Source organism: Lithobates pipiens, unplaced genomic scaffold (genome assembly GCF_037356315.1).
Source record: "Lithobates pipiens isolate NorthernLeopardFrog02 unplaced genomic scaffold, aLitPip1_a1.2 Scaffold_8, whole genome shotgun sequence".
Lineage (NCBI taxonomy): Eukaryota > Metazoa > Chordata > Amphibia > Anura > Ranidae > Lithobates > Lithobates pipiens.
In genome coordinates, this window is record NW_027507903.1 from 240,769,588 (window position 1) to 240,792,199 (window position 22,612).

At 42.0% G+C, this 22,612-nt stretch overlaps 1 protein-coding gene across 2 annotated transcripts in view; it reads left to right on the forward strand.

Moving 5' to 3' along the window:
- ZFC3H1 (zinc finger C3H1-type containing) overlaps nucleotides 1-22,612 on the forward strand; it is a 156,083-nt gene that overhangs the window by 120,868 nt on the left and 12,603 nt on the right. Inside the window, exons 22-28 of one of the 2 annotated variants that reach the window (XM_077468543.1) lie at nucleotides 4,647-4,833; nucleotides 5,299-5,490; nucleotides 10,779-11,016; nucleotides 17,178-17,283; nucleotides 17,359-17,557; nucleotides 18,145-18,236; nucleotides 21,867-21,977. In XM_077468543.1, coding sequence (XP_077324669.1) covers nucleotides 4,647-4,833; nucleotides 5,299-5,490; nucleotides 10,779-11,016; nucleotides 17,178-17,283; nucleotides 17,359-17,557; nucleotides 18,145-18,236; nucleotides 21,867-21,977 — 1,125 coding nt within the window. Of the gene's footprint in view, nucleotides 1-4,646; nucleotides 4,834-5,298; nucleotides 5,491-10,778; nucleotides 11,017-16,960; nucleotides 17,142-17,177; nucleotides 17,284-17,358; nucleotides 17,558-18,144; nucleotides 18,237-21,866; nucleotides 21,978-22,612 lie in introns of those variants that run through there. The other variant, XM_077468544.1, reaches the window with a different exon arrangement.

Genomic DNA, 22,612 nt, shown 5'->3' on the forward strand with positions numbered 1-22,612 from the left:
CCAGGGCGTTTTGCAGGCGCTATAGCGTTAGAAATAGCGCCTGCAAAACGCCCTAAAGAAGCTGCACCATTGTTTGTAGTGTGAAAGCCCCGAGGGCTTTCACACTACAGCGGAGCGCTGGCAGGACGTTAGAAAAAAGTCCTGCCAGCAGCTTCTTTGGAGCGGTGAAGGAGCGGTGTGTTTACCGCTCCTCCACCACTGCTCCCCGTTGAAATCAATGGGGCAGCGCTGTAATCCCGCCAGCAAAACGCCGCTATTGCGGTGTATTGCCGGCGGTTTTAACCCTTTCGCGGCTGCTAGCAGGGGTAAAAGCGGCCGAAATGCGCCGCAAATGCGGCTGTAAAATGCCGCTAAAAAATGGCAGCGTTTTACCGCCCACGCTATCAGCGGTGTGGTGTGAAAGGGGCCTTTGCTGTGACACACACACACACACACACACACACACACACACACACACACACACACACACACACACACACACACACACACACACACACCTCAGGTGCTGTCCATTTCTTCTGATCATCCTTGAGGTGGTTCTACACCTTCATTTGAGTCCAGCTGTGTTTGATTATACTGATTGGACTTGATTAGGAAAACCACACACCTGTCTATACAAGACCTTACAGCTCACAGTGCATGTCAGAGCAAATGAGAATCATGAGGTCAAAGGAACTGCCCGAAGAGCTCAGAGACAGAATTGTGGTAAGGCACCGATCTGGCCAAGGTTACAAAAAAAAATTCTGCTGCACTTAAGGTTCCTAAGAGCATAGTGGGCTCCATAATCCTTAAATGGAAGACATTTGGGGCAATAGGATTGTCTGGTTTGGTGAGACCAAGATAGAACTTTTTGGCCTTAATTCTAAGTGGTAAGTGTGGAGAAAACCAAGCACTGCTCATCACCTGTTCAATACAGTCCCAACTGTTAAGCATGGTGGTGGCAGCGTCATGCTGTGGGGGTGTTTTTCAGCTGCAGGGACAGGATGACTGGTTGCAATTCAGGGAAAGATGAATGCGGCCAAGTACAGGGATATCCTGGACGAAAACCTTCTCCACGGCGCTCCGGACCTCATAAGGTTTACCTTCCAACAAGACAATGACCCTAAGCACACAGCTAAAATAAGGAGTAGCTTCACAACAACTCTGACTGTTCTTGAATGTCCCAGCCAGAGCCCTGACTTAAACCCAATTGAGCATCTCTGCAAAAGACCTAAAAATGGCTGTCCACCAACGTTGACCATCCAACCTGACACAGCTGGAGAGGATCTGCAAGGAGGAATACTCAGAGGATCCCCAAATCCAGGTGTGAAAAACTTGTTTCCCCAAAAAACCCATGGCTGTATTAGATCAAAAGAGTGCTTCTACTAAATACTGAGCAAAGGGTCTGAATACTTGGGACCATGTGATATTTCAGGGTTTCTTTTTTTAATCTGCAAAAATTTCAACAATTCTGTTTTGTTTTTTTCTGTCAACATAGGGTGCTGTGTGTACATTAATGAGGAAAAAAAATTAACTTAAATGATTTTAGCAAATGGCTGCAATATAGCAAAGAGTAAAAAATGTAAGGGAGTCTGAATATTTTCCGTCCCCACTGTAAGCTGATTTTAAAGTGTTACTAAACCCACAATCAGAAAATCAGCCTGTATATACCATAAAGCATGCTTGTTCTCACTGTGGAGCCTAAGGGTTAACACTGCACATTTTGTAAAAGGGCTGTTTGATCCTGTCTACTCTGATCCCCCCCCTTCCACAGTCCCCAATCCCATCTGCTGAGGGCAGAGAACCTCAGAGGCACGCCACTCATGCTCTGTGTGGTGTGTGTGTGTGTGTGTGTGTGTGTGTGTGTGTGTGTGTGTGTGTGTGTGTGTGTGTTTTTTTGTTTTTTTGTGGGTGCATGCGATCAGCACAGAGCCAATCGGCACTGTCCAGACAGGGCCAGGGGTCATGCAGCATCCTAGGGTTTAGTAACACTTTAAATGGTTCTGAAAATATACTACAGATGTCTTATGGTGCCTGCAAGTAGCTTTATTGATCTCCATCTATTTCTCTGTGAAACACACTTGGGCGCTAGGTCCGGGCTGTAGATTTGGCCCCAACTTTTGTCCAAATCAAGATTAGGACCCGTTGGGTGTAAAGCCCAATCCATGCCACATAAACCTGATGGCCATGTTTCATGTCTCCTTTAAATGGCTCATTAGGACTAAGCTGGTCGAGTGGCCAAATCTAGAAACGGCTTAAAAAAAAAAAAAAATGAATGCAGCCACCACATTTGATTGGTAAGTTGCAACATATTACTCTTTTTTTAGGCATGGGCTCAGGCACATTTGGGATTCCACCTGCCTGTTCAGAAAGCCAACACTGCACACGGCTAATCACCGGAAGTGAGGCGTCCGCAGCTGCGCAAACCAAAATGTCTTGCTGCCTGTGATTAGCCATGTGCAATGTCTCCTTCCTGGCGGAATTGGGCAGGTGGGATACTGAACACGTTCAAGCCCATCTCTACATTTTTGGTTTAGGTTTAATACCACTTTAATCTCTACTCAGTCAATCACTGAGTCCCTATGCACATCCTGGGTCTCGGATCCAAGGGGACCCAAACAGCGATAAAGAAATTTAACTTAAACATTGTACTTGTAGGAACCTATACTTTAGCAGCACTACCTTGGAAATATTTAGATATAGAATCATGATGACATAAGGGCCAGAGACTATCACTGCACAGAACAATGCGACTCCTCCCTGTCCATTTTGTTTTTCCATTTGTTGTTGGCTGCATTTTTGAAAAATGTATATACATAAAATAGTAGGTTTCTGCTTTAAAATATATCTATGGCCTCCAATTAAAAAAAAGGGGCTGCAGCATTTAATAAGTGTATAATGTACTTGGTGTCCCCCTGAAAAGTCCCATAGTCTGCCAGTGAAGTTCACCTAATGCAGCTTTCTGTGATTTGTACTGCAGCGATGATTCTCTAATTTAGGAAGATTGCTTACATTATAATGAGATGAAAAAAGTTAGCAGAAGGTCTGGTTATCGGCATTGTCACCATTAATTCACAAGCCTATAACTTGTCAAACAGCACCTGGCAACATGTAGTCTTGTCTACTGCTTTCTGGGTGGACAACGCTGCCTCTGTTGATGAAACCCTCCCACTGTGAGCTGCTGTGCCTCGGAGGGGGGCAAGTGAGACAGATTTGGTTCAGTCGGGAGAGGTTAATGATTTTTTTTTTTTTTTTTTTTTTAAGGCCTGTGCAGCACATAGTAACTGGATTTGGTGCTGGTTTAGACTGTCATACAGGAGGAGACTTTAGTTGTGCTTATGTATTACGTAATATGCCCCAAAATTACCAGGCCTCTTTGGTGACCTAAGGCCCCTTTCACAGTGGGGCGGTGGGTGCGTCGGCAGTAAAGCGCCGCTGTTTTTAGCGACGCTTTACCGTCAATTTTGCGGCGCTATTCGGCTGCTAGCCTTTACCCCCGCTAGGAGCAGAGAAAGGGTTAAAACCACCCGCAAAGCGATGCTTCAGTGGCGCTTTGCCAGTGGTATAGCCGCACTGACCATTGATTTCGATGGGCATAAGCAGTATACGCACTGCCCCAAAGATGCTAGCAAAGATTTTAGCATCCTGCCAGCGCACCGCTCCAGTGTGAAAGCCCTCGGGGCTTTCACATTGAAGACACAGGAGCGGCTCTTTCAGGGCACTTTGCAGTCGCTATTTTTAGCGCTGTAGTGCCTGCAAAGCACCCCATTGTTAAAGGGGTCTAACACTTTTAAAAACCACCCACCTGTGAAGAAAGCACTCCCTGCATCATTGGTACTCAGCAGCATCTTAGCACTTTAACACTTTTTTTTTTTTTTACTGCCAGAGCACAATCTTTCCTCCATAATCGGTGGTGGTCAGTGTCAGTTTGACGCCCCCCACCGTTTCCTTTTGATAAAATCCTGCAATCACTGCAAGATAGCCGTCTCTGTGGTGAATGGGCTAAAAAAAAAAAATTGTTTGCACTCCAGTGTTTACACTTTTCATGGCTATGATTGGCTCACAGCAATCACACAGTATAGAATCAAATGCCTTATATATATATATATATATATATATATATATAAGCACTACACTACAGAAATACATGTCCACTTTTGTGTGTGGTTTTTATTTAATTTTTTTTAATTGTTTTTCAACATTAAACAAAGTACACATAAGAACTAGGTCCCACATCACATTGAGGTATCTTAAGCAAAGCATTGCAAGCAACACCAGAAGTTGGGAACATATTAGGAAGTTATATCATGAGAATAACAGCCGCCTGGTGCAGGATGGCCTTACCTTCTGTGCATCATTAGAGTTAATGCTTTCTGATACCTGGCAGATGGCAGGATTGTACAGTGAGCTGCACAGAGTAAAGATGATTGCATCAAGGAGGGTAAAAAACGTTTTACAAAGAAACCTTTCTGCACTTTTTTTTTTTCTTCAGTTTTTATACCATAGCTTCATATTAACTTTTTGTGGCTTCAGAGTACGACCCATTTATTTATTTGTTTATTTTTTTTCCCCGTAAAGTGCGAACATTATCATATGATTTTTGATATTTTACTAGTAGTTTTGATTCTTTTGTTAAGTGATTTTTTTTTTTTTTTTTTTTTTTTAAGGACTTCCTCTGAACGTTTGGATTCTTCTTTGAATGTATTATCCCGAGCATTAGAACATAACAAAAACAATCAAGAAATCTGGATCCACTACCTTAAATTATTTTCTAAAAGAGGGACTGCAGAAGAAATTCGGGAGATGTGCGAGACTGCTGTGGAATATGCCCCTTCCTTTCAGATTTGGTGGAGTGTAAGTTTTCCTGATCTAAGGCTGAGAGAAATATTAGTATTGTGAAATGACACTATGTCGTCTGAAAAAGTATAAATGGTTGTGGTCTTTGTAAGAAATTTACTTTATCTGACATTCAATTATTTTTTTTTCTTTCCGGTATGAAAGTTAGAATTCTTAAATGACACTAGTTGGGATGGCGGGTATGTGTTTTATGCTGACAAACAGGTCAAGCAGCTGCTTATCTGGCGCTGTAATTTACAGCACTTTACAAGTTATAGAATAAAATATAGTTCAACCTTTCAACAGACAATTATATTTGGGATGATTTTTGTAAAAAAAATAAATAAAAAATAAATCTTTAACTCGTTCTTTAACACTTTCTGTATTAAATTTGTATGTTTGCTAGAAAAAAAGTGGCTTAGAAAACCTGTCTATAATCGGTGTATACTAATAGTTCTTTCTCATCTAATTTTTACCCTCCAGTTTCTGACTTTAGAGAATTCCTTTGATGGGAAGGATCAAGTGTGCAGCCGTGCAATACAGTACCTTATGCAGCAAATACAGGAAGATCAGAAATCTGAAATCTTTTCATTGCAGTGTTTGGAAGTTCTGCTGTACCGTGCACATCTAAACCTGTTCACCGGAAGAATGCAAAACGCCCAGGCTATTTTACAGGTACTGCACATGATTATTTCTGGAGGTCACACTTTTGTAGTCTGCGTGGTTGTAGAGTGGCTTCCCCCTCAGCAACCCCCCCTCCTTATGAGTGCAAGGATGCTTAGGAAGTCTCTGAACTTGTGTAAAATAAGTGTGGCTAAGCCTGTTTTTTATTTAGTACATTGAATGTTTTACTTTTTGTTGATCTCAACTCAAATGCCAGAAGGAGAAAAGGCTACAAGCATTTACAAGATGACATTTAAAGCTAAACCCCAGCTATAATCCTTATTACTTTGGTCGACCTTGAACCAATGTAAGTATGAATATTGCATACCTAAAAGGCCTTTGGCGAAGCTGACAATCACTATGTGCTACTACAGTGACAGCAGCGATCTTCTGCATCCTATGCTGAGCAGCTTCTTTTTTGCACATTGACTACAGGGGGGAGTTTGCTCAACACTGCTGTCATTCATAAAACTATTCTTTGAGTCCAAGGTTTTCTCTCATTGGTGGAGTGATGGACAGTGATGTCACAATCTCCATCTCATCCAATCTTGTGTTCATAAAAAAAAAAAAAAAATATATATATATATATATATATATATATATATATATATGGATATAGAGATCTGGATGGCATTATGTGAATAGCAGCGGTTCTGAGCGAGCTACTCACTGTGACCAGTATCCAGAGGGGAAGCTGCTTGGTACAGAACCCAGATGATTGCTGATATCTCTGTAGTAGTGCCAAATACTACAGTGATTGCCAGCTAGGGTGAACCCAGTGGTTCCTCAGGTATCAAAAGTGTGCATACTTGCATTGGTCCAAGCTCTTCCAATGTACGTATGCAGTGAAGATCATACCTGGAGTTCAGCTTTAAAAGTGTTTTAAGTAGGCTTTATCATTAATATATATTTTCAGTGTGTCATTAGTCAAACTCTCAAAGTAGGTTCAGAATAACCGATATGCTTGTTCAATAGCATCACTGTCAGAGTTGTTTTTTGTCTGCATACTGTCCTTTGCAGGTTTTGTGGCCCTCGTTCAGCTTAAGGGTTTGAATTGGAACCCAAACTGTCATAAAACCAATGCCATCTACATTCTGAAAGGAATTGTTTGTTTCCTTATTAGCTTATTTGCGCTCTGCTGCATTTGAAATATTTACATACATTTTCATAAACATGAGCCTGTGCTGCAGGGTGTAGTCATCACTTCTAGGCCTTTAAAAAGATGAATAGGAGAACTGAACTAATCCAATATTCCCTCCCATCGCCTTATCCTTAACATTTTTACATACATCACACCTGATTGGCTCCTAAACTTGCCCCTCTCTCTTCAAGGCCAAGTGCAGCTTTTTAGGGGATCTCAAACTGACTAGTCAATTTCAGGTACTTGCGCCAATTTTCTTCTATAGTCCACCAAGGGACACCAGAATTCAGAAACCATTTCATGGTAGCTATACATTAACAGACTACAAAAGCTGACCTACAGCTCAGTAAAATTTAGATCTTAATCAAACAGTATACTACCCAGGACATCCTAGGCCATGTATTATATGCCACTGCCTTCAGGTGGTTGGACACTGGCAAAATCTTTGCTTTGAATGCTCCCAGTGCACCCTGATGTAACCCCACCCACAAATGGGATTTTCCCTTCTTAATGGCTTTTAGGTGATGGATCTCTTCTCCTATGGAGAAGTTTTTTTTTTTTTTTTTTTTAACCATTTATCTTCACTGCTTTGAATGACACTTCTATCAGGATCCTACTATTTATTGCCTCTCTCTAGCAGTTTCTGGATCTGTTTCTCTCGATGACATCTAAGGAACTGTACCTGGACCCACAGCGGTTGGGCCAGTTTGTAATATTTGCTTCAGGCACCAATATGGTGCTCAACTTGGCACATGGTTTATCAAAGGGCAATTAGCAGTAGGGTGATACAAGTCCGTAGTCTTGGTTCATTCTTATAATCCCTAAAGCTTGAAGACCCCCTGGGGGTATGCCCACCATGACGACTGAAGATTGATCCTCTTTGGTAACCTGCATGGATAAGGTAAGATGGGGTTTTCCTGTATTTGTGACCGGGTTTTGTAGGAGGTTATGCACCCTCATTACCTGGAGATGCAATCAGTCATTTCAAGGGGGTTTATAATAGAGACATGTTATGTTCCCCTTGAGAATTTTCAGCCTCATGGTAGTCTCCTTTTGAGGCTGTACCATGTGCCCAATTTCTTTTAAGACCTCTAAAACATAACCACCTAAAGTGGTTGTAAACCCTTACAAACCACTTTGACATACAGGTAAGCCTAGATTAAGGCTTACCTGTAGGTCCAAGAAATATCTCCTAAACCTATACTGTTTAGGAGATATTTACCTGAAGACAGCGGCGCGCAGGTGCACTGTGTAAGCCGCAGATCGCGGCGATATGCCGCGAGTGTCGGCTCCGGTGTGCATGCGGGGGAGTGACGTCATCGCTGCTCCGGTGAATCACAGCGCCGGAGCAGCGAGACCCACCAAGAAGATGGACGCTCGGAACTACAGGGCACAGCGGTGACTTCGCTGGCTCCTTTGTCAGGTAAGTGACACATAATGGACTACTATGTGATGTATATTAGTCCATTATGCTTTACCTTTGCAGGGTATCAGAGGAAGTAAACCCTTTAAGAGGTAAATGGTTATTCTCTTCACACAGAACTGGTCCAGAAAACCCTGTTACAGATTTTTAGCTGACACCCCTGGTCTCTTCCCAACAGGCCAGATCTCCTGTCTCAGGACCCTGTGTTCCATCTTGCTGCTCAGCTGCTGGCTTTAACAGCATGGCTGTTGAAGCCCAGGTCTTAAAAGATAGAGGGGTCTGTTGATCCTATTGTGCTAAAAACAAGAAAAGCCAAGGCCTACTATCATACCCAAAAATGCTTTCAACTGTTGTCAACATAGGTTGTCTTCTGGCCTTCCTACGACCAGGTCTTGGCCTTAAAGTGGATGTAAACCCACTCTCATCCTTTCTAAACTAGTGCAATATTGGTTATCTAGAAGGATATACATGCCTTCTTCTTGTATACTTATCTGTCAAATGTCTCCCCTCTGTCGGCTATGAGACCCGAAAAATTGCAGATTTTGTAGGCGGGTCTGTTTTCCAGGGCTCAGTGGGTGGAGTCGTGATGTCAGACTCCCCGCCCACCTCTGCACTCCCCTTATCAACATACATTTTCTCATGTGTATTTCTTACACTGAATTTCTGCTATGATCACTAACATCCAGTCAAAACCCAGAAAAGTCCCCACATGACTTCATCATGCCAAATCATGCTCAGGTGTGGAACAGCTAATCCTTGCAGAGCTGCTGAAGAAAGGAGTGGGGGTGTGATTTAAAAAATGCATGTCTTAGGCCTCTTTCACACTAACGTCCCGTTCAGGCCCGCCTGTCAGTTTTTCAGGCGGACCTGAACGGGTGCTCCATAGAGCTCTATGGAGCGTCGGATGTCAGCGGTGACATGTCCGCTGACATCCGACCCGCTCCGATCCGAAAAAGTGTGACGGAGGAAAAAGCTATTTTTCCATCCGTCTGCGGATCGGATCGGATGACGACGGGCACTGCGGTCCGTCGTCATCCGATCTCCCATAGGGGAGAGCGGCGCTGTGACAGGTCCGTCCCTGCACAGTGTGCGGAGACAGACCTGTCATCTCCCTGCTCAGCGGGGATCGGCGGAGTGATCCCCGCTGAGCAAACGGACATCCACGGGGCGGATCAGAACTGATCCGCCCCGTGTGAAAGGACCCTTAGGCTCATGCACAAGATATGTAAATCACCTATCAATCACAGCAAGGGGGAAGAAGAGACAAAGATTTCAGTTTGTCCTATTCTATTTTACTGAAAAAAGATATGAGGATTGCTCAGAGCGGGATTAAGTCTTTGTGGCAAGACTGGGCACAGCTGATCTGAAATCCCATACTCTATATTGTGCCAGACAAAAAAAAAAATTTGTGTTAACATCCACTTTAAGCACTCCGAGAGAACATTATTCTGCCTTGTCCAGTCTTATGCCAGGCTTTGCTCACATTGCAAAAAACTTTTTTTTCAAGGTGTACCTCATATTAAGCCTCCATTGCAGCATCTTTGCTTCCTTGGAATCTCAACTTGGTTCTCCCTGTCTTGTAAAACTACCCTTAGGGATATTCCTTTTAGATGACTGCTTTTGCCAAGTAGCCTGTTGTGGTTATCACATTTGTCTGACATTTCTCTGAGTTGCCAGCTATCTCTCTTGTAAGGAGCCATTCCTCATTCTTCACAAAAGACAGGGTAGTCTTATGCTCAAGATCAACCTTTCATCCCAAGGTGGTATCCGTATTCTACCTCAGTGAGGGCATAGTTCTACCATCCTTATGCTCTGTTCCAAAGGAGGTCTCTTTTCATTACCTGGACATAGCCAGAACCATTAGTCTACCTCAATGCTGATCAGACAGATTCTGTATTCTGTCCTCAAAACCTTTCAAGGAACACCATGCTTTCAAATCCACCATTGTGAGACAAAGAAATCTCATCAATAGAGCTTACACTTTAGAGAACAAATCTCTCCCTGCGATTTTGTGTCCATTGCACCAGATCAGTAGGCATTTTGGCACCAGGCCTCTGCAGCTGTGTAAGGCTTCCATATAGTCCTCTGTTCTTTTTCAAATTTCTGCCAGGTGGATGTCCAATCATCTCCTGCAGATGCATCTCTTAGGCACTCAGAAGCTGGGTCATTTTGACTCTTGTTGGGCCTATTGGCACAGTTCTGTTTGCCTAGTTTCCCATCTATTGCTTAGGGACATCCCAGAATCTATGAATACTTTCCGTGCGATCCATAATTTATCAATATAAATGGAAATTTTGGTTTAATTGTGACTTTCATATCTTTGAGCACAGGCCTCTCTCCCTAACCCTGTGGTTCTCAACGCCTATCTTCAGGACCCACTAGCAGGCCAGGTTTTCAAGATAACTGAAATGCACAACTGGGTTAAGAGGCGAAAAACAGATTGTCTACAGGGGCTTTGGGGTCCACAAGAAAAGTGCCAAAGGGCCTCATGCCGCCCATGTGTCTTCAAAAGTTTGCCTGTGTCCAATCAACTTTACAAGCTGATCTAAAGTGTCCTGTATTGTATTTCAAGATGAAGTTTACAGGAAAGCCAAAACTCCTTTTTTATTGATGTTGAGTTTGACTTATAGTATGTTTAGCGACCATGAAACTGATACGTTTTTTCTTTTGTCTTGTCTTTTTCAAATATAAATTGATTTAATTATATATATATATTTTTTTCAATATGCTTCACAGAATGCTTTAAAGTCTCCTTGTGAGAAGAGTATAGCAGATCACCTTACTCCCCAGGACCGCTGCTTAGCATGGCTTTCTTACATTCACCTCATGGAGTACAATACTCTACCTGCTAATTTCTATGACCCAACAATTGCAAACCCTTCCAGGATAGTTAACAAGGAGCCATTTATAATGCACTGGCTGAATTCCCAAAGTATAAAGACTGATCCTACCATGCTGCTTGCTCTATTTGAAGGTGTGTCAGAGTTGTATTTTTGCATGCTTATTTTTCTTAACTGTAACAATTCTTGTACTGTACAACAAAGGCATTGCTAGAGGTTAGAGGTGCAGGAAAGGCTGCAGCATCAGTCCCTATATGGCTGCAGCTTCAGTCCCCCTATGTTGGCTCTAAGCCTGAGAACTGTTAGATCACATGACTGCTGATTGCTCAGTTGTCAAGTTAAAGAGGAGCTGCACCTAAAAAAAAAAAATATTAAAAGCCAGCAGCTACTAAAATTGCAGCTGCTGACTTTTAATAATATCACACTTACCTGTCCCAGGTTCCAGCGATGTCGGCGGCAGATAACGAGCGATCGCTCGTCTCGTTGCAGCCACCGCCGCCATCCTCTGTCAGGGAATCGGGAAGTGAAGCATGAGGGCTTCACTGCCCGGCTCCCTACTGCGCATGCGCGAGTTGCGCTGCGCTTCTGTTATGGTCCCCCGCTGTGTCTCTGGGAACTGTGTGTTTCCCAGAACACAACGGGGGGGGGGGGGCGGAGCCATGCGGGGGGGCGGAGCCATGCGGCGGTCTGGCCGGAAGTGGGTGCAGATACCTGGATTATCCAGGTAACTGCACCCCCTCCCCCCCGAAAGGTGCCGATTGTGGCACCGGAGGGGGGGAGGGATAATACTAGCGGAACTTCCCCTTTAGGGTGAAGAACCGCTTTAACTCCAAGCAAAGAGCAGTGATAGGGCTCTGTGCTTTGCTCCTCCTTCGTTCGGCACAGTCAAGCATCTGGGTGGATCTTAATGTTGTTGGGATACAGCCAGATACTAGAGCGCTCTGAAGTCACAGGAGTGCATGCACTCCTACGACCCACATGCAAAGTATATCCAAAGAAGCTTTGGCCATATTTACTTATAAAAGTAGTATGTCCTGTAATTTTTATTAATTTAAAAAAAAATTTATTACATTTTTAGGTAAACAAGATAGTAGAAAACATCCATTGTCGTTGTATGACAATCGGTTATAACAGCAGAAAAGCCACAGATAAAATTACAAAAAAAAACAAAGTAGGATTCCAGGCAAGGCTGTATAAATACAACAAATATCTGCTAAATGGCTAGGCTCCTATTTACCCCATTGGGAACAAACTGTACACAGGTGCAAAGAAGCATAGTAAACAGTTATAACGGTAATTGGACAGAATTAAAGATGAAGATCTTAAAACAATAGTGTTACTCACTGGAGTAATGCTGGATTAGGAATCATGAATTGCAATTCGTTTCTTTAAGGGATTTAGCAGTTCTAGAGTGATTGATACAGGTTTGCCATAATTTCCTAATGTTATGTTGTAGTTTTTGTATGCTAGCAGCATTCTGTCCTGCAATTTTTATTCTTTTAGTTTTACATATTCAGTGTCAGTTTTCAGACAAGATAAAAAAAGTTAATACATTTGTAGTGGTATACATTTTCAGCAGCAAAATGATTGAAGATGTTTATCAGAGTAGTTTTTGCCTAAATATAACTCCCACAATCCAGTATTCTAGCTTTTGTAAACATGGTCGCTGCCTACATCCAAATTCTGGTGTATAAAGTCAAACTCCTCTCCCGTACGCATTATTTCAGTTGCTGCATACAAGGTATGCGCTACTTTGGTACTGCCAATCTGAGGTAAAAAATGGAAAATTAAGATCTCAAAGCAAAGTCGGGGTAAAGAATCGTGCAAAATGTTTTGTATTAATGGAAATCTATCAAAAATGGCTCCTGATTACACCCATGCGCCTTAGTGTTGTATAAGAGGCAGACTTTGTGGATTATTTCCACACAGCCAAAGTGCTAAGATACAGTCTTGTGCTTTCATTTTTTTTTAAATGTGTATGTAATTTTCAGTAACTGCACCTAATTTTTTTTTTCCATGGTAATTGTGTTGAGCAGGAAACATGTCTTTCGAAAACTGAGCAATGCCTTTGTCGTTCTCTACATTTTGCATGTTTTGGGGTATTGTACATGTAAATTGATGTCTACCAGATTGTTAAAGTGAATTAAATAAAGATTACCCTGAAAATCCTACCCCTGAAACAATATCCCTGAAGTATTGCAAAATAGATTTATAGGTGACTTGTTTAATGTTAGTAGGGTACATATTACCCTACTATAATGCAGTTTTCAAACTTGCCCATTGAGGGACACAGTATAGGCTGCTGCCTACAGGTTGACGGGGCACTCAAAAGCAAAGAAAAATTGTAGATCAGACCGGGAAAATCCCACCTACTTCAGCATACTTCATGGTGTTTTTTTTTTTTTTTCTTTTTTCCTATTCTAATGTATTTGAAGGATGTATGTATTTTCTTCAGCTCTTCTTCTTCTATGAAACACAATCTAATTTTTTTTTTTTTTTGGTTGTCCATTTATTCTTCAAGATTTCTGCTACTTCATTACTGCTGAGCTGTTCTCTGTATTCAGCTAGCCAGGTCAGCCTTTCCCCAGCTTGACTTTGGAGTGGCTGCTGGAGTGAACATTGCGGTGCTAGTCTGGAGGGCGACCTTCACAACTGGGTTTCAGATTGTGGTGTTTTCCAGACCTGTGTGTACTGGTAAAAGTTAGACGGAGAGCTTTCGAGGTCCAGAGCCATGGCATTGCCTCAGAGCTTGACCTGGTCTCTGAAGGCTCATTTTGTAAGTATGCTGTTCTGAATGAGCTCTGGGAGCTGCATAATTAGAACTGATAAATGTTTGTTTCCTCACTTTCGGTCGGTTCCATTTATTAGGTAGAGTGTAATGATCAGTTTTTCCCTGCCATTAAGCACTGAGAGAGCACTTTCCCTCTGCTTCTCTGGCTTGTAAGAGAACTGTGGCATTAGTCATCGGTCTGCTTTGCTGACTGTCTCTAGTGACCTAGTAAACTTCTGTAGCCTGATCCTACACCTGCTCCAAGAGGCTGAGTTTGTGAGTACCTGAGGCCTTGCTTTTTATTTTACCTGAGCTATGTTGCCATCTGTCTTCCAATGCAACAAGCCTTCTAAATACAGGGGGAGAAAAGTCCCACTGTACTAGATGCCTCCTTTTTGTACTTCATTGACAGTTTGGGTGTCACCTGCAGTGTGTTGACTGGAATTTTGCCCTCTGAGTGTAAGCCATCTTGGGAGTCTTTCCTAATTGTTTGGTGTAGCCTCCTTCCAGGAAGAATTTTACCAGCTATGTGACGTGACTATGCTGATCAATGACCACAAGCCGTTCTCCCATTTAGCGGTTGGGGATACCCATTATGGATCCCAACAAATGCCTGGAAACATTGTCTAGAGCTTGGTTCTCCCTAGCAGGCCCTACCTTGCAACTTGCTTTGGCCGTGACCTTAATCTGTTCAACTTTGGCTGGCCTGAGATTGAGCTTTAAGCTACAGTGTTGATGGGTTGCTGGAGGTCTCCCAAGTCACCTCCTGTCAGTTAACAGGAGGAAGTCCCTTTGGAAAGTTGGGATGGGTAGTCCACATGCAAGAAGCGTTTGCAACACATGGCCTTCGAGGAATAATGCCTCTTTGGGGCCACCCTGGATGCACTTAAGTATGCTGCTAATGGCAAGCTTAATCCTCCTATTCAGCGAAAGAACCCTAGTGTTCAATCTGAGACTCACTCCTTGGAGGCCAAGAAAAATCATTTTGGTTACCAAACATCCTCCAAATCTAGACCTAGCATACAGTCCACCTGCTATTCTTGTATATGGCTTTTGCAGACAGTTGGACAGCCTGCATCCCAAATCTTTGAGTGCAGGAGGTGGTTTTCCGAGAGCTATGAGCTGATTTTCCTCCCAGCCTCCTCCTTGACTCCTTACTTTCAACTTGCCTGTATCAATGCACAAGTTAGAAAATTTCCATGCAGGGTATCATTGCTCCAGTCCCTGTGGTAGAGTGGTTTCAGTTCCGAAATAAAAGGAGGGCATTGTCTCTTCTTGGACTTCAAGGCCTTGAATCATTGCATTCAAGCCCTGAAATTCCATATAGAATCCCACAGGTTTGTCTTAACCTCACCTGCATATCCCCATTTGTTCAGGGATTTCTAGGCTTTGTTCTGGATCCAGTTACTTAGTTTTTGGCTTTTCCATTTGGTCTGTCGTCTGCACTTCAGGTGATCACCAGGTAGTTGGCCCCTGTTATAGCTTTACCGTACTCTTGGGGAATTCCTATTGTGGTATGTCTAGACTTCCACTTCAGTAAGTCTTCTGCTGAGGTAACAGTCAGCACAGGTTTGAGCTGACAAAGTAGCCCTGACTATCCAGACTTTGCCAATTTTTGAAGGTTCAGGATCCAGCCGGACCACTGCACTTTAACTGATGCATTACTTGGAATATCTCAGCCAAGTTCTAGAGAAAGCTTAAAGCAGAATTTTTCATCCCCAGGTGAAACTTCAAACTTGCCGCTCCCAGCCTCAGACTCTTCAATCCAGAAATTATTTGACTGTCAAGTCAGTGCTGTCTCTGAACACCCTGATTTTGTTGATGCTCAGGACCAGATCCCTACAATTTCAAATACTGCTGTTGTGGGACAATTCAGTACATTCCTTGGACAAATGGATTCCTCTGACTCTGAAGACAAGATTGCCTTTTTGCATTAGGAATTCTGCATGAGAGTTGGGAAAATACCCCTCTGTGCAGGGAACTTGAGCATCAGAGGAATTTGTTCGCTCATCAGCATTCTGGAACCTTCTGTGATTTAGTTGTCCTTGTAAGTCTAGGACTCTTGGCTGGAGGGTCAACTTACCAAGATTCAGTTGGACACCACCATGGCACATAGAACCTGTGCCATGGATGGGGTACCCTGCATGTGGACCTCCCATGTTTAACTTAAATTGGACAGGATTGTCTCCAGTGGATGCTCTGGTAGCTTTTTGTGATTTAATACATCCTGATGTACACCTAAGTCTTGAACTCTCTCCTTGCCTGCTTTGCAGGGTTTAGATGGAGGTAATTTCAATGATCTTCATGGCTTCAGATTGGCCCAGGTGGTTGTGGAAGTCCAACCTGATCAGACTGCTGGCATGCACTCAGTGGGCTTTTCCAGATCTTCTGGATCTTCCCGAGGACTGATTTACTGTCCTAGCTTTTACCATTATTTACACAATAGTAAAAGCTAGGAAGCTTCTCTTGGTGCGAGGTGAGAGGCTCTCACCCCAGAAATTCTCCATGGAATGTATACTTTCATACAGGTGGGTCTCAGCAAGCATCTGGCCCTCAGCACCATGAAGGGTCAGGTCTCTGTGCTTTTGATCTTGCTCCAAAGACTGCTGGCTTCCCATTCTTTGAGCCTCCTATATGGCTTCCCCTTCCATCTTTGTCTCTTTCACTCTCCCTCTGGCACCAATTCTTCAGGAGAAGATTTTCTTCATTGGATGTAATTCTGGCTGTGAGTTTTTTAGCCACTGCTTTCTTCAGAAAGACTGACTGCCGTTCCTTGTGGGCCCTGTAAGGGTAAGCCAGCTTCTTGTTCAATTTATGGGTGGCTCAGACAGACTGCCCTTTTAAGTTATGATCTGAAGGATGGAGTACAATTTATTCTATTAATGTCTCTTGGGCGCTTTAGCAGTCTGCAACGGTTTCTCAGATTTACAAGGTTGCCACATGGTCTGCTGTTCATTTTCTACCAGGGAATGTTTTAGCTTAATCTAATGCTAGCTTTGAGAGGTGGTCTTCCAAGTGACTATGAACTGCAGACAGTCCCCAATTCTGTTGCAGGCTTGTCAGCATTTTTCTCATCCCTCATTTGAACTGATTTTGGATGCCCCAACTGTACAGGACTTTCTGTAGCCTTCACTTGATGAGAATAGACATTTTTTACACGTACTGTAAATCCCTTTCTTGGCGTTCAGTGAGGAACATAGGTCCCACCCCTCTGTGTTTGAATATGCTCTTGGTGCTGCTTTGCTACAGACATGCTGGGAAGAGGCGTTCTCCTGGGCTGACCTACAATTTTATTTATTTTTTGCCAGTATTGAATCCTCCTGTAGGCAACCATATATTCCAACTTTACAAGACTTCTGTTTCCCTCAATGGACTCCAAGAAAAGGATTTTATGATAAGTACAATTTTATTTTTCTGTATGCTTGGCTAAAACTCAAACCAGCATCTCTAAATCCACCATGCCAAGACCAGCATGAAAATTTTAATATTTACATCACATATTCACTGATTGTTTTCTTCTCTTAGCTGCTGTTTTTTCATGTTCCGATGAAAACTTAAATGCCAAGGAAAGAATAGAAGTTTGCCTTCCACTTTATAAAAATATGATCCTCGTCAATCTTATTCTAAATAGGTAAGAACTGTACGCACTATTGTGTAAAAAGTTGTTAGTATACACTTGTTAACATTGTGGACTTTTTTCCCCTAGGTCTTCAGCGGCAGTGGACATGTGTAAACAGCTGCTTGATGATTGGAGTGATAATTGTGACATCCTAGAGGCTTTATGTTCTGTATATCTTAAAATTGAACAACCAAATGATGGCATGGAACTCTGGATGACTGCATTCAGAAATAGCCCTGGAAACACACAAATATTATATAATGTCTGCAGATTTTTAGTAGAACAGGTAATTGTACTACTTGTGTGTGTATTGTGCAGACCTGTGGTGTTTTCTGCATATTCCAGTTGCTTTTTCCCAGTCCAATAACCAATATTTTCCATAAGAAATGTGTTAGTGTTTCTTGAGTTACAATTTATCTCTTCTATGTTGTGTGATGATTTCCCTGTGTGAAGTTTGCACCAAATCTAGTATAGCCTTAAAAGGATTGACTTTGACATGGCCATTTTTACCTGTATTTTATATTTTTTTTTTGAACAGACAAGGGTTTGGCCGCACTATCACAACAGTACAAAGAGTAGGGCAACCCATAACTTGGTTTATAAAAGTAAAAACCACAATAAAAAAAAAAAAGTTATCCTTTGTTGGTCAAGGTCCACCTGTGTATTTTTACCTCACCGTGTGTTGGTGCAAAGTACATTTACATTAGCATACATTTAGGATTACTTGGTTTTCTCCAGCTGTGTAAATTTGAATTCTCTCTCTCTCTCTCCCCTCATGAAGCTCAGCAATTTAGTGTCAGATTAATCAAGGCCCGAGAAAAGCATAGTTTTTTTCTTTGTTTTATGGTCCCAAGGAAATGTTTCATCTTGCAGGGATGGTTTGATAAAATACCAGTGTTAATGGAAGAATTCCTCAAGTCATTCTTTGAAACAGTCGATCAGTACAGTCCAGCAGATCTTCTAAAGTAAGTAATCTTTTTATATAATTGTAAGCAAATATATTGTAACTATAATTACCGTATTGGCATATAACACTATATTTTCCCCTGAAAATAGAGGAAAAACAGTGCCTGCGTGTTATACGCCAATCTTCTTCTTTTTTTTTTTTTTAATACCAACGAGGGGGTGGGGATCGTGTGGTCCGCCCCGGGTCCCACACATTTGGGGGGGCGGGGTTGTCAGGCTGGCCTTCCCGCCTCTCTTGGTCTTGGCACAGCACTGCCAGCATAGTCTAAAGTTAGGATACCATTGCTGCCAGCCCCTTCTCATACACCGCTCCTCCAGTCAGCGTCATTGTAAAACGAAGCCTCTAAATACCTCATTAGCTCCGTTCTTTATGGCCACTCTCCTTCTCAGAGTGTTGCTTTAGATTAGAGGAGAGTGGTCACATAACCATCCATAAAACATCAGAGGAGAGCACTCATGCGACCGGGTAGCATGAAAGAACGGCACTAATGAGGTATATTTAGAGGCTTTGATTTACAATGGGTTACACAGGAGGAGCTGTGTATGAGAAGGGACTGGTAGTGATTTTTTTACTTAACTTTAGAGTATGCAGGCTCAGGAGACTGGGGGTCTCTTGAGAGTGCAGGTGGGTGGGGAACTGTGTAATGTAATGGGTTTGTGGAAATTTTTGTTTCCTGAAACTTCCCTCTTAAAATTGGGTTGCATGTTATACTCCAATAAATATGGTAGTTCTCCAAAGCCAGGTTTTATTAACTTTTTGTATGCCGTCGTCTTTTCTGTATGAGACTGGTAGCGGGTACTTGGCATTATGTTTGTGGAAGGGCGCCCTGGACATGGTGAAGACTTGCTGAAGTTCAAACTGAGCATCAGAATGGGGAAGAAAGGGAATTCAGGTGTCTTTGAACGTGGCATGGCTGTTGGTGCCAGACAAACTGGTCTGAGTATTTCAAAAACTGCTGCTCTGCTGGATTTTCCGTGCACAATCATCTCTAGGGTTTACAGAGAATGGTCAGAAAAAAGAAATATCCGGTGAGTGGCTGTTGTGTAGATACAAATGCATTGATGTCAGAGGAGAATGTGCAGACTGGTTTGGGGTGATAGAAAGGCAACATGAACTTAAACATCCACACGTTACAACTAAGGAATGCACAATACCATCTCTGAATGCACAACAAATGGAACCTTGGAGCTGATGGGCTACAGCAGCAGAAGACCACACCTGGTGCTACTCCTGTCTGCTAAGCACGGGAAACTGAGTCTACAATTCGCTCAGGCTCACCAAAATCGGACAATAGAAGATTGGAAAAATGTTGCCTGGTCTGATGAGTCTCAATTTCAGCTGTGACAGTGGAGGTTTTGTTTCATCTGTGTATCATCTGAGGCTGTTCACTGGGTAATACAATGTATCTGGAAAGTATTTGCAATGCTTCACTTTTTCCACATTTTTGTTACAGCCCTATTCCAAATATTTAATAAATTATTTTCAGCAAACTTCTACAAATCATACGCCATAATTACAACGTGAAAAGTTTGTTTTAAATCTTTGAAAATTGTATAAAAAAAAACACATGTAAATATAAGTATTTGCGGCCTTTGCTATTTGTTGAAGCACCTTTGTCACCAATTACAGCCTTAAGTCTTTTTGAGTATATTGCTACAATCTTGGCACAACTATTCTTTGTCAGTTTCTCCCATTCTTCTTTGCAGGACCTCTCAAGCTCCATCAGGTTGGATGGGGAGTGTCAGTGTACAGCCATTTTCAGGTCTCTGCAGAGATGTACAACCGGCTTTAAGTCTGGGTTCTGGCTGGGCCACTCAGGGAAATTCAGAGTTGTCCCGTAGCCACTCCTTTATCTTGGCTGTGTGCTTAGGGTCGTTGTCCTGTTTGGAAGATGAACCTTGCCCCAGTCAGGTCCAAAGCGTTTCATCAAGGATGTCTCTGTACATTGCTGCATTCATCTTTCCCTCGAATTTTATTTTTCTAGTATTATTCAGGATTTATATAGCGCCAACAATTTACACAGTGCTTAACAAAATGAAGGCAAGAAAGTTACAATTTGGTACGAGAGGAATCGGGGGACCCTGCTCGCTAGAGCTTACAATCTAAGATTTGGTTTGTGCTCTGACATGCACTGTAAACTGTGGGACCTTTATATAGACAGGTGTGTGCCTTTCTAAATTGTCCTATCAACTGAATTATAACCAGACCAAAAAGTGCTCCCGAAGGCTTTCAGGCAGCAAAAGATCAAATTTAAACCCTTGAGTTGATTCATTTTGAAATTAATCAACTTTTAAAATTATGAGCTCTGGTATGCATAACCTCTACATCAAATAGATGTCCTTATTTAACTGGCAACCAACAGTGTATATTAAAAAGGTGATTCAATGCTGTTGCCCAGAACTCCATTGCATTTCGTTTATACTAATTCAAATCTTCCTCAGGGGGATGAGGACCTCTAAATCATAGAGCATATAGGGTTAAAACATTTGCATAACAATGTGTGTGTGTATAGAGATCCATATCAATAATCTTACATTTAAATAAGGGGTTATATGTAGCCAGGGCATTTTAAAAAGGCACCCAGATTAGTTCTAAAAGGGTATCAACTGAATTTACCACAGGTGGACTCCAAGTTGTAGAAACATCTCAAGGCTGATCAGTGGAAACAGGGTGCGCCTGAGCTCAATTTTGAGTGTCATGGCAAAGGCTGTGAATATTTCTGTACATGTGATTTATATTTATTTTTTCATTTGTTTGAAAGCTTTTCAAATTTATTAAAAATAAACTTTTCATGTTGTCATTCTGGGGTGGTGTTTGTAGATTTTTGAGGAAAATTGTTGAATTTTTGGAATAATGCTGTAACCTAAAATGTCAAAGGTGGAGCTCTGGCTGCACCGTGAGGGTTTATAACTAACGGCTTTAATGTTTGCTGTGACAGATGCAAAATACACAGCAATTTTGCTCATTCTGAATTCTGTGATTAATGAGCTACTTGTCCCATCTTCCACCATGGACTGCTTGTAGTTCTTGGTAAACTGTGAGGACACTGAGTGCTTTTGTAATTCATAGATTCTTCCTGGACTTCAGCAATTGTCTGCTCGTATGGGTGGTATGGGAACATGGTCTCAGCAGAAGCCTGACATTACACCCGCAACGTGCTGATCACAGGTGCAATGTTCTGCAGGCTCCTAAGAAAAAAATTATAGATGCATAAAGCATGTGGGTTTTTTTTTTTTTTGTGAACTTCTTTAAATGAATCTTTCATACAGTTGAGCTACTTATTAACAATGGAGTTATTTTTACCCACTGTATTGTGAATGTCCTCACTTTCACGTCCCTGACCATTTTAACTCCAGTGACTAGTTACCACCAGTGGTGCTAACATCAGTTTTTAATACATTTTCTCCATCTCTAAAAAGGTGCTAAACAGAATTTACTGAACAGAGCTTCTTGAGGGAGCCACTGCTATGTATTTTCACTGGAAATGGAGAGCCTACTTTAATATGACCACATGTAATCCTGAGATATGGGTGTCCAAAGTCTTCCAAATCACAGGAAGGAAATATTTTTATTAAAAAAAATGCATGATTATCTAATTATGTAAGTTACTGATACTTTTCCTACACAGGCATCTACTGAATCTCTCTGTGCCACTGGATTTCAAAGCACCTGTATGCAAAGTCGAAGGATGTTTTAATGCTTCAGATTTGCAAACGTCCTATCTATGGCTTGTTTTCTGGTGAGTTTTATTTTTTTTATGGTCCTCTTAAATCATTGCTACTGGAGAAAACAGGTTCACTAAGTGAGCTATTTTTATGCAGTCAGCTGCATGCTTATCTGGTAAAGTTTTAAAGTGGTCCTCAACTCAAAACGTGAGGATTTCATACATTATAAGGCACTGTTAGAAATGTTAATTGTGCTTAAGAAGTGTACATTTTTTATCTCTCTATCTTGAATTCTTTCTGAAAATAGTGCACCTACTGGTATTTGAACGTACCTAAGCACTCCTGTGCGTAAAACCTTATAGCTGTATATTTGCATTATACAGTATAGATCAGAGCATGCCTCTGATATTTAGTTTCTGGAGATTTGTTGATGTAACGCCCTTGCAGCTCACCTTTTCAATTGCTGGAGCAAAATCGTGCATCTGTCATCTCAATTTGGAGAGAGTCCAAAACAAGGCATGGTCAGACAGTAATGGGGAAAGATCAGCTGCAGGTAGACCACAAGAAATACAGGTCCTTTGCCCTGTGTCTGCCTTTTTAGGGCACAGCTTCCAGTATTCTGTTCTTAAAAAAAAAAAAGATATAGCAGGTTTTTTTTTTTGTTTGTTTTTTTTTGTTTTTTTAATTTTCAACATTAAAACAAAAAATA